At 39.8% G+C, this 14,828-nt stretch overlaps 2 protein-coding genes across 7 annotated transcripts in view; one reads left to right on the forward strand and one right to left on the reverse strand.

Moving 5' to 3' along the window:
• LOC113569137 (uncharacterized) overlaps positions 1-8,426 on the forward strand; it is a 14,819-nt gene extending 6,393 nt beyond the window's left edge. For 4 of the 6 annotated variants that reach the window (XM_026997235.3, XM_035530224.2, XM_035530225.2 and 1 more), the window contains one exon: positions 1-802. This exon is cut by the window's left edge and continues 1,309 nt beyond it. In XM_026997235.3, coding sequence (XP_026853036.2) covers positions 1-211 — 211 coding nt within the window. In that variant the 3' untranslated portion in view covers positions 212-802. Of the gene's footprint in view, positions 803-7,792 lie in introns of those variants that run through there. The other 2 variants (XM_081714237.1, XM_081714236.1) reach the window with 2 other exon arrangements.
• Positions 8,427-9,900: 1,474 nt separating this feature from the next.
• On the reverse strand, positions 9,901-14,063 carry LOC145657869 (uncharacterized). Its single transcript, XM_081714235.1, has 2 exons — positions 13,989-14,063; positions 9,901-13,687 (listed from the first exon to the last, which is right to left on the reverse strand). Exons 1-2 carry the CDS (start codon positions 14,056-14,058, stop codon positions 12,135-12,137), a joined length of 1,623 nt encoding a protein of 540 aa, XP_081570361.1. The 5' UTR covers positions 14,059-14,063; the 3' UTR covers positions 9,901-12,134.
• Between the last annotated feature and the right edge of the window lie 765 nt (positions 14,064-14,828).

The raw sequence follows: 14,828 nt of genomic DNA on the forward strand, positions 1-14,828 counted from the left end.
ATGGAGTACGAATTTTAAGAAGAGATCAAATCAAGATTACACTCCAGATTATGACATCTATGAGTATAAATCCCACCAGTATGTTGGTCCTGGAGTACAAGCTCGATTTATGCTGGAAAAAAGCTACAGAAGTGAGAAAGCCCGCACTGAACCCTGGGATGGTGTAGGTAATCCTCAATCAAGCACCAACGATGAGTTAAGGAAAAAATAGGAAAGGATAAATTTATAGGATGTAATCTGAGAATACATCATTAAACTGCACAACACCTGTGCCGTGCTCTCTCAGTGCCTTGATTTTTTAAAATGCTTTAAATGTGATGAAAAAAATGAATAAAATGTTCTTATATTTCATTTATGATTTTCTTAAATATTCTGCCAGTGAAATATTAATACTGTTCTTGAACATTGATTGCAAGAGATAATGATAACTATTAATTTCTACAACAACTGTATGTCCAGTTGTGTCTGAAACTACTAGGAGAGCCTAATTAAGTAGTTAAAATGTACTGAAAACCAGAGTCAAGACATGAGGATGGAATATCAGCATTATGCTTATATTTAAAATAATAATAAAGTAAGTAAAGAAATTAAAATAACAAAAGAAACTTCTGAGAAATGCACAATTGTCTTTTACATTATTTTAAAATATTACTCTCTGACACCTTTCTGTATGATTAACTGTAAATCGAAGATTCTTTCTACAAATGCATATTCTGATTGCTCATGCTGATCATTAAGATGTAAAAAATAATTTAAAAAAATAAAGAAGAAAATTATTGGTTTGCAATTTTAAATATGTTTCATGTGCATTGCAATGAGATTGAAGATGAGGTGAGAATAACTATAGCTAATGGATAATAACACAACACAATGTGAAACACCTGATGATGTTTCACTGATGTGCAATTATAAAAGAACAACCTTTAAACTCACAAACACAAACCAGCTGTCTGTTCTATTGTAGCTTCACAGATTCATAATTTGGTTTCCCATGTTAATATACTCACATTTTTAAAAGGTTCATATAGAGTTCACATTTATAGTTTGCTTGACTTCATAAGCATTTATCATGAATTAATAATGTTAATATATGACTAAAATATATATTTAACATATATATTAGTGGGTGGTGACAACAGTTTGTGGTTATAAAAGAACATCTGTAAAGTGTGTTTGGTGGAGAAGTGTGTGTGTAGTTAAGTGTGTGTGTGGTGGGGAAGTTTGTGTGTGTGTGTGTGTTTGTGTGCTCAGCTCCCCAGTCTGGACTGTTGAATAAATCAACATTTACTCACTTTTTTTCCCTCACATTTTGGGGATCATTTCTCCTACTCTCGCAATAATATCATTTGCTACTGTAATGCCCATGTTTGGAGAAAACAGATTAGAATGAAGATTTGCAGAAGGTTCTGCAGAACAAAGTGTTCGCGATGCACTTGTTGGAAAGACCGTCCCTGAAGGAAGGTGTCATCAAGGATTGGCGACAGTACATTCCTGCTGACACAGACATGTACACAAATGGATGCATATTAATACACACACATACTAATGCACAACAACCCAGATCAACACATGCACATGTGCACAATCTTGTCCACACATGTACAAACACAAAGCTCCAACCTGTACAATGTAAGCCTGAACCTCTGTGTAAACACGCTCCAGGCTGTAGGGCTTGGCCTGACCGGAGGGACTCCTGAGCATCGGATCCACCACAGAGTGGTACATTTTTTGGTATTCCTGCATACTGTGACCATGGATCACCAGGGGCTCATCACTACTTAGCTGCCCACCGATGCAGCTCATCTCTGGGTTCAAGGCAGCAGCAGCGGTTGGGAGGTCCCTTAGTCGCTCTGAAGGTATTGTGTCCCTTTGGAGGCGATATGGACCTGTAGAGGTATGCTTCTTAGTAGAAAACAGATTAAACATCACTTCTTAGACTCATGAACCAAAGATTCTGTGAACATTTTTTACATTTTTTATGCTATCAAAATTTAAAGCATTAATCTACATCAACAGTTCCTCATTATCATTATTTCAATCCGTACGTCACTGTGTTAGCACGGACTCATTCTGTACCACTGAAGTTTGAGACTTGCAGAATTCCATTCATTGAGTCTCAGCAAGAACTTTAAATTTGATTACAATGGTTTTAATCACAGCTGGGAGATTTTCCCATTTAATGTAAGTGTACTGATATTTAGACTGTAGTGTGGTGTTACCTTGATGATTGATGGACCGATTAAGGTCAGTTCAGGTGCAGACTTGGTGTTGTCTGCTGCTGCAGTAAGTATGGACCAGGTAAGTGCTGTTATAGTCTGTACATTTCATTCATAAGTACATCATGTGTAAGAACACTGATCCCCCCAACCATCTCCTACTTCTCACCTGTGACCCTTTAACACCTGACAAACACCTGACCTAAATGCCTGACCCCAACACCTGACCTAAACACCTGACCCCAACACCTGACCTATCTCTTAATAAGGGTGCTTGTCTCGGATAAACCCAAACTCACATTCTACCTGTACAGAACTACTGAGGAAAGAATACAGCCTGTCACAGCACATCTGCTTCTATCTTTTATGCCTGGTAATGACATGCTTCTGACTTCAGTTTGTAATAAGCCACACTATTTATATCAAACTGATGATAATGATAACTGATGATATGAAGTTGAGATATATATATGTGTGTGTGTGTGTGTGTGTGTGTGTGTGTGTGTGTGTGTGTGTGTGTGTGTGTGTGTGTGTGTGTCTGTCACTTCATGTAAGAAGTATGTTGATGGAGGCTGATAAAGGACTGTAATGTTGGGAGTTTCTGTAGTGTTGTCTCCATTCAGAGTGTCGGTTAGAACACTGGAGAGTTAGCATGCAATTCAACCTTTCATGGACTGTCCAATTCAGTATGTTTAAAGGGCTTACATTGTACAGGTTGGAGCTTTGTGTTTGTACATGTGTGGACAGGGTTGTGCACATGTGCATGTGTTGATCTGGGTTGTTGTGCATTAGTACAGTCTCTGATCCTATTCTAATCATCAGTCTCTGCGCCTATTCTAAGCTATGTTCATGTGCTGTGTGTACTGACTATAAGATTGAGGTAGTAGGAAAGAGCAGCAAAATCTAGAAAGGCAAAGTTTGTGAATGAACTTTTGTTGGCTTGACAAAGCAGCTTAAAAGGATAAAAAGAATGTTTGGTTGCTTAACACTGATAACCTGATAAATACTATTAAAGGATGTTAAAGGCTGTTTAAATGTGAAATTAAATCCTGAAATACTGGTGAGCTGTTAAGTGATTCCCAGGTAGTTGTTATGTGGTTGCTATGGTGTTGCTAGGTGGTTGCTATGGCGTCTCAAGTGGTTGCTATGGTCTTTCTAAGTGGTTGCTAGGGTATTACCAAGTGGTTAATATGGTATTGCTAGGTGGTTGCTAGGATGTTATCAAGTGGTTGCTATGGTATCCCAGGTGGTTGCTAGGATGTTATGAAGTGGCTCCTATGGTTTCACAAGCTGGTTGCTTTGGAGTACCAGGTGTTACCAAGTGATTGCTCTGGTCTTGGTAGGTGCTTGCAAGCGTGTTAATAAGTGGTTGCTATGGAGTCCCGAGTGGTTGCTAGGGTGCTATCATCTCATTGTTATGGTCTTGCTAGTTGGTTGCTATGAATTCCAAGGTGGTTGCAAGGATGTTACCAAGTGGTTGCTATGGTCTTGGTACATGGTTGCCATGGTATGCCAGGTGACTGAAATGCAAATGCTCAGTGGTTGCTATGGCATTCCAGGTGGTTGCTATGGCATTCCAGGTGGAGTCGATCGATTGATCGATAACCATCGATAACCAGTAGTGTGTAAGCTGTTAGTGCGTAACCAATTTTTTCTATTGGAAAAAACTGAAAAACGTTTGCTACATGGAGACCGGTCCTCCAATCAAAAATCTAAGTACAAGCACATCTTTCCCGATCAGACTGAACATTCTGGTGTTGGTCCCATGTCAATATCTCTAAAACTGCGGGACATGCTAGCAGTCAAAATTCCAGTACAAAAATAATAAGAACTAGAAAGGCAAAGTTTGGGAACGAACATCAGGTTGGCTTGACAAAGCAGCTAAATAGAAGAAAAGGGCTGTTTTGGCTGAACTGAAGTTGATCACTGGAAAAATATTGCTAAATGATGAAAATCACTGATTAAAATGAAGTCCTGGAATACTGCTGAAATTCTGCAATACTGTTAAATGAAGCAGCTAAAATTGAATAAAAGGCTGTTTGGCTGTTGATAATGTTGATAGACTGATAAATAATGAGAAATTTTGTTAAACGTAAAATGACATTCTGAAATTCTGCTGAAAACCTGAAATTCTGTGAAATGATGTTAAATCCTGTTTAAACATAAAATTAAATGTAACTGGCTGCAGGGTAGTTGAGGCTGTTGGGGTTGATGTGGTTGACAAAAGAAAAAGAAGAGGTTAGCTAAATTATTTTACAGGAGAAATGTAGTCATATAGCTAGCCTGTTATTTCATAATTTTACTATAACAGTGACTGTTATAGTATTTATCTATAGCTGTTAGAAAGGATCTTGTAGCCTGTTAAGGTAACATTTTGTCAAATATCTTATTTTGTTTGTATTTTGTTACACTGTAATTTTCAGTGTAATTTGGTAAAACTCTTGAAACTGTGTAAGTGCAGTTTGATTCAAATTCATAATTCATAATACTGACCAGTGGGCCTAATTATGTAGTGTATGAAGTGACCAGTATGATGTGATGGAAATGCATGTTTCTGTTCTCATGCTTGTTTGCAGGTTGTCATTACAACTGCAGTCAGTAAAAATTCAAGATGTAATAAATTATATAGGTGTAATTATAGGTGTATAATTACAGGTGTATATGGAAGCACTAGACAGCTCACTTGTTCTTGCAACAACTGTTCAAAATGTACTTTTAATATAAAGCAAGGTCATATGAGTTGGAAAAAAAAAACCCAAAAATGTTTACAAGCCAGTATCATTTAGTTGATAAACTTTACAAGATAAAACAGGTATTTTTTAGACATTTCGTAAGTTTAAATTTTTCTCTTTTGTGTCTGTATGTCCATAGGTCTATGTCAAATCCATTAAAAGTGAGTAGAATGTTATTAAAACTGCCATTTCTGGGTGGTTCTGAAGTTACTGAGATCCTCCATTATGTGGAAATATCAGTATACCTGAATGCATTTGTAAATTAGCTACACTATCAATACATATATGAATCTGAAGTGCTTTCATCATATAGCTAAGCATTGTTGTGCAGAATACAAAGAGTTAGCTGTCTACATATGAAACAGACCAAAGGATATTGACTTGAATTGCACTCAGTGCAAGACAAGTTATTTAGTCAGCAAAGTGTGTATTTACAAATGGTCATATGGCATATTGGATTCTGTTAAACACATATAATGTAGGGGATCCCTAATGTGTATGTATACTCAGGGTATTTGCTGCTAATAAAAGGGTCAACACACTAAGAACATATTAATTAATAACAGTTAATTCATGAAAATAATTCTGACATTTTGGCCCACATCCCAGTTCCAATCTAGGCAGGACTTTAGCCTGATAGTATTTTTGAAATTGACCTCTCTATTTTCACATGAGCATCTGTGTTTGATAGAGACTACAAAGCACTTCTGTAAGTCGCTCTGGACAAGAGCATCTGCCAAATGCTGTAAATGTTCCCTGATGTTCATCTTACCTCACATTACCTTAAAGTAAGTTAAAGAATAAAATGTGGCTTAGCCTTTGTTTCTTCGCAAATAGTTAATAAAACTGGCATCAGTTTTTACCATTTCAATGTACATGTGCAGGGATAAAGCAACTTTCAGTATTCAGCCACCAGAGCAACTGTGGCCTGTCTGAATGTAAATTGTTTGTACAAACATCACTCATTCTTTTTCTCTTTTGTGATTTTGGCAGTTTGACCTCAAGATTTGCTCTAGGTTCTTGAGGATTCTAAAAGCTGCTTTGTTTGTCAGTTGAGAGTTTTTATAGGGTTCAACATTAATTTCAGTTGTCCCAGACAACTAAGATGTCATTTCTGAAAACTAAACATTTGCTGTTTCTTTTCCAATTAAAGAAGAACTTTCTACCTTTACCAGTGTAAAGACATCAGTTAAACTGGGTGTATTTGTATATAGCTATATTACAAGCCCCAGAACAGATTTTGGCACAGGCATTCTTAAATTCAGAATACTGTTCCAATTACTTTTAATTATGTGTAATGCCACCTTCTCAGAGGTTGCAGAGCTCACTCTGGGTAATCTCTCCGAAGAGATGTAGCAACAGAACTCAGCAGTGCTAACCAGATGCTAGACACTGAAAGTCAGATCAGTTCAGCCGTCCCACTGGTGCAGTGACACAAGGTATTGGGGATTTCTCTCATGGAGTGTAGTGTACTTGTAACGCCCTCACATTTCTTGCACAACGAATTCAAACGAGTGAAACATTGAGGGTCTTGGCAATATTTTAGCGAGAGGTGATACTCTGTATAACCATGGTGAAATGAGCATTACATAATAACAGTAGTCTGAACCTTTTAACTTTCGATGAGTTGTCAGCCACAGCTGAGCCCGTCTCACACCGTTATAACGATATTAAACACGGGTCAGTAATAAGGACAGTAGCCTAAACACAGGTCACCTTTCGCTTCTCTGAATAATACATTGTGAAAAAGCCTAATAAAGACTGTAGTGATTAGTGCTTCCTCTCATTGTGGTACATCAGTGTGTTTAATTAAGCAACATAACATTTTATTAAAACATGCTATGAATTTTACAAAACTTTATGGTGGAATAAAATAGTATGGAATATTAAAATATCTGATCTGAAATTGTGCTTTAGTTACAACAATGTCTTTAGCAGGTTTAAGATAAACCTCAATTAAACCTGAGATACACTGACATCTAGTGGTGGATGTATGATTTTTAACTGACACAGCAGTTGGGTTTAGTTTAAATCGCAGCTGAGCTTTACACTGCAGCTTTTAAGCAGTTTAAGAGCCCATGTAACTTTCCATTAAAGACGTTTCACTCAGCACTATTCTGCTTCCGGTTCTTTCTCTTTTTTTCTCCCAGACATCTTTGTGAAGTGACTTTTAAACAGAAGGCATGTAATGTAAATCAGGATTAGGTTAGGTTAAGATATAAATACTTTTTATTTTGGTACTCTTATCCCATAGGATGTTTTAAAAAGTAAAGCGTGACCTCATACAGGGGGAAATACCATTACAATGCACTGCCCTTGAGTGAAACATGTTTCCTTTGTTCTGTGCAAAAGTTAAAACAAATTTTATTGCAAGGTATGAGCTGCATGAAAAATGAATTTAATTTAGGAAACACTTTGACATTGTTAATTTCAAATTGTTAGCTGGGAGGCTACTGCTGTGACATAAGAAAAGTAAGTTGGAGATTTAAGCAGTCAGTATTGTCCCAGTATTGACACCTGTTCTACACATACCCCCCCCCCCAACACACACACACACACACACCACACACACACAGACACACACATACACACACATGCACACCCAGCATGCAGCAGCAAATCAATACATTTTACAGCAGTACAATGCATTTGTAAACATTGATCCGTGCATTAATAATATCAATGTGTGGGGAAACAAATAAAGAAAATGTAAAACATTAAGGTTAGCATAGCGTATCAGTCTCACTGCTGACTGCTGTCCTGCGCTTGTTCTTCTCTCTCCACCTGCTGGTTCTTCTCGTTCTGGCTTCTTTCTCCTCAAACTTAAATACTTCATCCTTCAAGCCACAGTGACCACACCAAGTCAGCTGACACAAGCAGGAGAAAACTCTGGTTCAGCTGAAGCACACTGAGCGTTCCCCATCTCCATCTCCTTACCAGGAATCTGCTGTCAGCATTATTTAACTTCAACTTTACATTTGGATTATTATGAACTTTGGATGTGAAGTAAACTAATAAAGGTTTACACTTTAACACTGAATTCTGTTTGTGAGGCAATAGTGCCTTAAGGTGTTTACTTGAATTAGTATTATATGTTAGAGATGGCACTGATCCAATACCACGTATCACAATCAGGTCAATATCAGCAAAATAATGCTGGATTGATATCTGTGAACAAATTTTTAAGGAAACCAATCTGATATCATCACAAATCCAACCTGAAAATAGTACAGCAGTGCTTTGCAGCAGCTTAGAGCCTGTTATTATAACAGCCATGTTAGTGTGAGCAGGTCACATGATCACAGCCAGGTTGGTTTGAGCACAGTTTATACAATACTGTAGCGTTTTCCTGTAGTGTTTTCTTCCCAATAACAATTAAAAACTATTACGTTCATGTCCATGCATTTGCACACATGTGATTTAATTGCTATCATTTTAATTACTCAGTGTGGGGAACAGGCTACCAGGCTTATAGTGAGAGCCTTTAAATAACACAAAATAGCCTTTTAGCGCCGTTCACTGCCCTATAAGAGACCAACAGTGATTTGTTAATTAACCCATGATGACGTTTTCAGTTTGGCTGTGAAGTACAGGAAATTCAGGGTTGGGGAGAGGAGAAACCTCCCAAACTGAGGCAGAGAGAAGAAAGAACAACCAAACAAGTAAAGTGCTCTCCTCTAAATTCATGACCTTAATTACTCTAAAGCTATAGTATATTCAAACACATAACAAAACAGAAAAATACTCTTCTGTTCACCATTAGCCTCTGTTTAGAGGTTCTTTATTTCAAGGCAATAAATGTCTCACTAAGACACTGACTGTAAGGTAATGGAATCTTGAGTTTAAAGGTTAGGCTCTGTTCTGGGCATTTCTAAGTATTCTAGCCATTTTGTCCACTGGTATGCCTCAGTGGTCTCAGACAAGTGATTCACAGAGACATGAACCTGAAAATGACAATTAAAGAATACACCTGACTGAAAATTTTACACTGAGGTAAAGCCAGCAATGTGTATCATCATGTTGACTAAATATATATGTTCAATGTTCTGACACATTACAAGCTTTTCTTTAGTGGTTATGCAGATTAGGTATTCATAATTGGTATGGTGTTTTACACAAGCCACTGAAATTAATCTTTAATGGGGTCTTTTGTTAGTACACAGACAGCTTAAATGGTAATTTAATAAACTCACATTACAATATCTACATGGGCATTTGTTTATATACCACTGATCATTGCTATAATTCATACATACAGTGACCTGCTTGAGTCCGTCGACCTTTAACATGACTTTTAATAAGACATTACCCGAAAACTCTCCCTAAATCGATGACGACAACAACAGACCTTACACAGCTAATATAAATATATATATATATATTTGATGTTTAGTCGTTAGTCATGTTAAACATTGTGGGAAACTTTGTGCAATTTCACTTGCTACTTACAATTGCTAAATTCCTGACCGTTGCTGACACCAGTTACGCGCACAGCAGCATAAATTTAGCCAATCAGTGTCCTGAATCTGAAGCCTAATGGAGCTTCATTTATCAATCCAAGAAAACTTTGGTGAACTACACGGTACTGAGTAGCTTCCTCAGATGGCCGCCTAGCTAGCTAGTCAAGTTGTGTGTTGTGTATTTTGTGTTACTTTTTCATTTATAGTGTGAGGGAAAATGCTTAATGCTTGCTTAAATGAGGAAGTAAGAAATATGTGACCTTTATGTGACCTTTGCCCTTGTTTTGAGTGTGAAAGAAAGGCGAATAAAGAAGTAATGGCACAGTATGACAGTTATCGATTAGCTGTTGCTGGGCAGGGCTGCAGCAACAGGGAGTAACAAACTGTTCTTAGCAGGAAAGAATGTTCAAGGACGTTTGAGATTCCTGGCATGTGGAGTCAGGAGATTAGCACATGAGAGAACAACAGAGAATGGTGGGGGTATATGAACTCATGTGAGAGAGAAGTGAGATGCTTGTCTCCCTCGATGCATAAGGGACAGAACCATAAAGCTCACTTATCTGCACATCTGGCTCGAGACTGATTGATTTTTCTTCCACGAGAGTGGTAAAGGGTCGACTCTGACGAGCCGCGGATCAGGGCCACTCGGGAAAGCTTGTTTTTAGTATGGAGAACGACAGACTCTCTCCATCGTGGTTCTGTTGAGCCTCACAGGTTGGTAGTGCCACTCCTGCTTCTTGCTGCAGTCCACAATCAGCTCCTTTGTCTTGCTGATGTTCAGGAGGAGATTATTTTCCTAGCACCTGTTCTCCAGGTGTTTAATCTCCTCCAGGTAGGCCCTCTCGCTTTTGCCCCAGATCAGGCCCACGACGACGATCTCGTCAGCGAAATTGATGATGGTGGTAGAGCTGGAAGTGGCCACGCAGCCGTAGGTGTACAGTGAGTAGAGCAGGGGGCTTAGGACACAAAGCTACGGAGCTCCAGTACTGAGGGTGAGGGTGGATGAGACGCAGTTGCCCACCCGTACTGATTGTGGTCTATCTGTTAGGAAGTTGGAGATCCAGTCACCAAGGGATGGATGCAGTCCTAGATTCTCCAACTTAGTAGTGGGTCTGGGGGGGATGATAGTGTTAAATGCTGAACTGTAGTCAACAAACAGCATTTTAACATCATTACCCCTTCCCTTGGCCAGGTGGGTCAGTGTGGTGTGAAGCAGATGTGCAATTGCATCATCAGTGGAGCGGTTGTGGTGGTATGCAAACTGCAGTGGGCCCAAGGAGGCTGGCAGTAAAGCGGTGATGAAGTCTCTGACTAGCTTTTCAAAGCACTTCATCATGACCGATGTGAGGGCTACAGGGTGGTAGTCGTTGAGGCCGGAAGGTCGAGGTCTTTTCAAGACAGGGGCAGTGCTGGATCGCTTGAAGCAGGATGGGACGATACTGAGCGTCAGGGAGAGGTTGAAGATGTTGGTGAATACCAGGGCTAGCTGGTCTGCGCAGGCTTTGAGGACTGCAGATGCCGTCTGCCACGTCTCCTCATTACACACCTGAAGGACATTACCTGCACATTTTATAAGGCTCCCAAGTGTTTGGTTTTGTTGTGAAGCCTCTTCAGCCTTAGCTGAGATTCTGAGCTTTTTTCCTCCCCTCCTCTCCCCTCCCCTTTTGGCATTCTGAACTCTAGACTGCATGACCCTTGACCCTTGCCAAACCTGGAATATCTGGATATACCCTCTTAAATCTGAAACTCATTGTTCATCGTCCAGTATTTCACATACACGATCAGCTGTTTGTCTGCTATCATCATTAATGTGCTATCTCAAATTTCTCTCAGGTGTGATGCACTATCCCTGTAGGTACCCACGGGGTGTATGTACCACCAATGTCTTTACTTTGAGAGCACTCAGTAAATGAACAACTTTAACTCAGGTTTTGCACTGAAGTAAGTGTGAAATATTATGCAATAAGGTTTATTGGTTGATCAGTCAATCATTCAGAAACATTTGGTACAGTGTTGATTAGCAGGTGCACCTCTAGTAAAAGTCAGAGAAATGCACACACACACACATACACAAATATACACATTGCAATTGTAAGTGTAGCCAGTGCAATAATTGAAATTTATATGAATTGGTCATAATAAGACGTAGCAGAAGCAGAAAGTAGCAGAAAGTGTCAACACTCAAAAGATTTCCCTCTTTAAAGGGAAATCACAACATGCATTGTTAATGTATGCCCATATGAGCAACCACATAACTAAAGGTTGATATGCACATATGCCTAAGAGATCGGTGCAAAACTGATCAGAAATGTATTTTTGTTTTGATTTAGAATTTATTTTTGATATAATAAACACTTGTAATTCAGTGGTAGAGCACTCCATACCTATATGTCAAAACTGACAAAAGCTTGCTGTGTATTCAGGCACTCTACTCTACTGTTGTGTATTCACGCACTCTCCTGTGTATTCAGTTGGCACCTTCTGTGCACCAGGGAGCTAATTCATTAATACCCTCTGTAGTTAACTGATTCTACCCATATTTAAAACTTTATGGCTTTTGTATTCATTATCATAAAACCACAGAAACATTATTAAACAAAAACAAAAAAATAAGAGAAATTCCCTACATCAGAACAAGCCAGTTTCACTCCAATTTAGGCTTTCAGTCATTTTCTGTCGATTTAGGCTTACGTTAGTTTTGCTCTATCCGTTACCAATATAATTAGCTAATCTTCCTCCCAAGGAATGGTGTGAGCTAATGCAGAGGCAGAAAACCAGCTGAGGAAAAAGCGAATGGGAACATTCTCTCTAGAAAACAGAAAGCGTGCTTGGACCCCAGGACCAATGCTCATAGACGACTGATACTCATAAACGAGATATTCGTTGTCGTCATCGTCATCACTAGCCTGCTCAAACCCAGACACCCACTGATAGTGCTTATACTCGTTGTCTTGATCTTGTTTGCTGGTGTAGAATCCCACCCATGAGTTGCGAAATGTATCCTGCCAATCTATAAACAACTTTCTGATGTACAGGCGAGCACAGGCATAGCCTTCTCTGGTGTAAAGCTGCAGGCTAGCGTTGTAGCCATGGATTTCGATAGGGATTACCCTGTTGGCCCCATCGAACTGCGGCCCCCTCCAGATTACTGAGTAGCGAATGCCAAAAAAACCATGGCCCGTGGAGAAACCGTAGGAGATTAGACGTGGATGGAGTCCGTGTTTTAGTGCAACAAAAGTGTTCTCGGATCCTGATGCTTCGTCTTTAAGGGGTAGAAATGTCTCAAGGGCCTCAGATGTGTCACTTGTGAAGAGGACGAGAGTAGGTTCCAGTTGCATAATGTTCCTGGGAATGCCCCTCCACGTGAGTCTCGCATAACCATGCGGTGTAGATTTCACTTCTATCTTTACTGCACTGTGGCCTTCACACAATGTCTCAGGCACAAGATTTTCTTTGACTGCTTCATCTATTGAGCAGGACCAGGTCTTCTTGTGGACGGCGTACCTGGCGTCTATGTCATATCCTGCTAGACTCAGGAGCCACCTTACACTTTGCTCCTCAAATATGGTCTTGAGACGTTTGTCAGCGTTTTTCAGGTGGGCCAAGAGTTGGTCAGGGGCGAGGGCGAGTCTCAGATCATCTGAGTTTGTTCCAGTGGAGTTCGGACTGCCAGACATATGCAGTTCAAGAGCTTGAATTAGATCCAATGGCTCCTGCAGAGCTTTGACCTGCCTCAGGAGTTTAGGGCTGATCTCATAGGTTTTATCTGGATCAAAGTCATTCCCGTTCTCTACTTGTGTGATGTACACTTTGTCGGCCATCACCGGACTGGCCCTGTCCACCTGAATTACAATCCGGTCCAGGTCCCTGTAGGGATTCTCAGCAGCATTGTAGAAGTCTTGCGTCATGTACGTAGGCAGCTGTGTTCGGACCGACCCCGAAGAGAGGCTTCCCAAAGTGTAGTACACTCGGTTCGAACTCGCGTCCAAGTGTGGAAGGACCCGCTGCATATCTCTGCCATCGCAGACATTTTTGTAGCGCTGGAAGCCGTAGTCCTGCCGCACAGGATCAAAACGAAGCAGGATATCTTCTGACGGAGTTACGGAGATGTGATCAGCCAGCCAGTGCAACAAGAACAGACCATGGCGAGGATACTCATGGCCAAACTCAATGCTTTTCAGCTCATCTATGTTACGTAAAGTCCGATTGACGAATGCACTGGCAACCAAAACAGAGAGAGAGAGGCAACAGAGCTGTTTGCCCAACTTCATGATCAAAGCTGTTGAAAAACACACAATTTGTTCTTATTGTGTATTTAAATAAACTAATCAATAGATCAATTCTGTCATAACGGAATTGATTGTCTTGCTATTACCACTGATTATATTGACTTTTAACTTAAAAATCTCAATTAATTTATAAACAATAATAAACTCTTAAACTTCATTTATTTATGATTAAAATAATTTCTAATAATTATAGTCAGCATGGCTAAACAGCACGTGAAGTCAGATTTAATAATCATATTATGACTTTGCTCAGTCTAAGAGTTTAACATATTAGTCTAAGCATGTGCTTACCTAAACTGTGAGTGGTGAAACAGTTACTAAGCCCCTGGTCAGTCCTGTTTGCTTTCAAATGCTTCTGCATGTTGATTTTACTGCATTACATAACTCTACCCTGCAGACAGGTGATCGCCCTTGGCTTGTTCACTGGGGGTTGGACTTGGACATTTGTAAAGCTGCTTTGTGACAGCATCTGTTGTAAAAAGTACTATATAAATATATGTTTTATTTGATTTTTAAATGTTTAACCATGTTCATTTTATTACTTACTATCACAGGCTCCTCCCACACTCACCACCCAGAAACAGGCTCCTCCCACACTCAATGCCAGTTTGATCTCACTGGTTATCATGGCCAGTTTGGACCTCACTGATTAACATAGTGTATTTGTACCTCGTTGATTAATGTGGTCTGTTTGTACCTCATTGATTAACGTGCCCCGTTTGGACCTCACTGACTGACATGCCTGTTTGTAATTGAGCACGCACCATTCAAAAGCCTCTATAGTACGGCTGGATCTGTGTGTCAGTCTAAAGACCTCCTGTATCTGTTCAAATAACTAGCAATAATCAATAATCAAATGCTCTGGTATTAAAGAGTAAAAAAATAGTTACCTGTGGCAACCACAGGACTTAAAAAAAACCCTCCCAATCAGTTGGACTGGATGAGATGATTGGCTAGTTTACCTGCCTGTCTACCTCCCTCAGGACCTGCCCACATGTGTGCGCTCTGCAGTCTCCACGTGTACTTTTGTGCACATGTGCAGGGTCCTTCACATGGCTCTACACACATTGCTGAAATCTAGGGAGCTGCTTACACAAGAACGGCAGAGAAAGGGAGACCAGCAGAGAAAGG

This window comes from Electrophorus electricus, chromosome 5, assembly GCF_041902795.1.
Source record: "Electrophorus electricus isolate QZ-2024a chromosome 5, ASM4190279v1, whole genome shotgun sequence".
Taxonomy (NCBI): Eukaryota; Metazoa; Chordata; class Actinopteri; order Gymnotiformes; family Gymnotidae; genus Electrophorus; species Electrophorus electricus.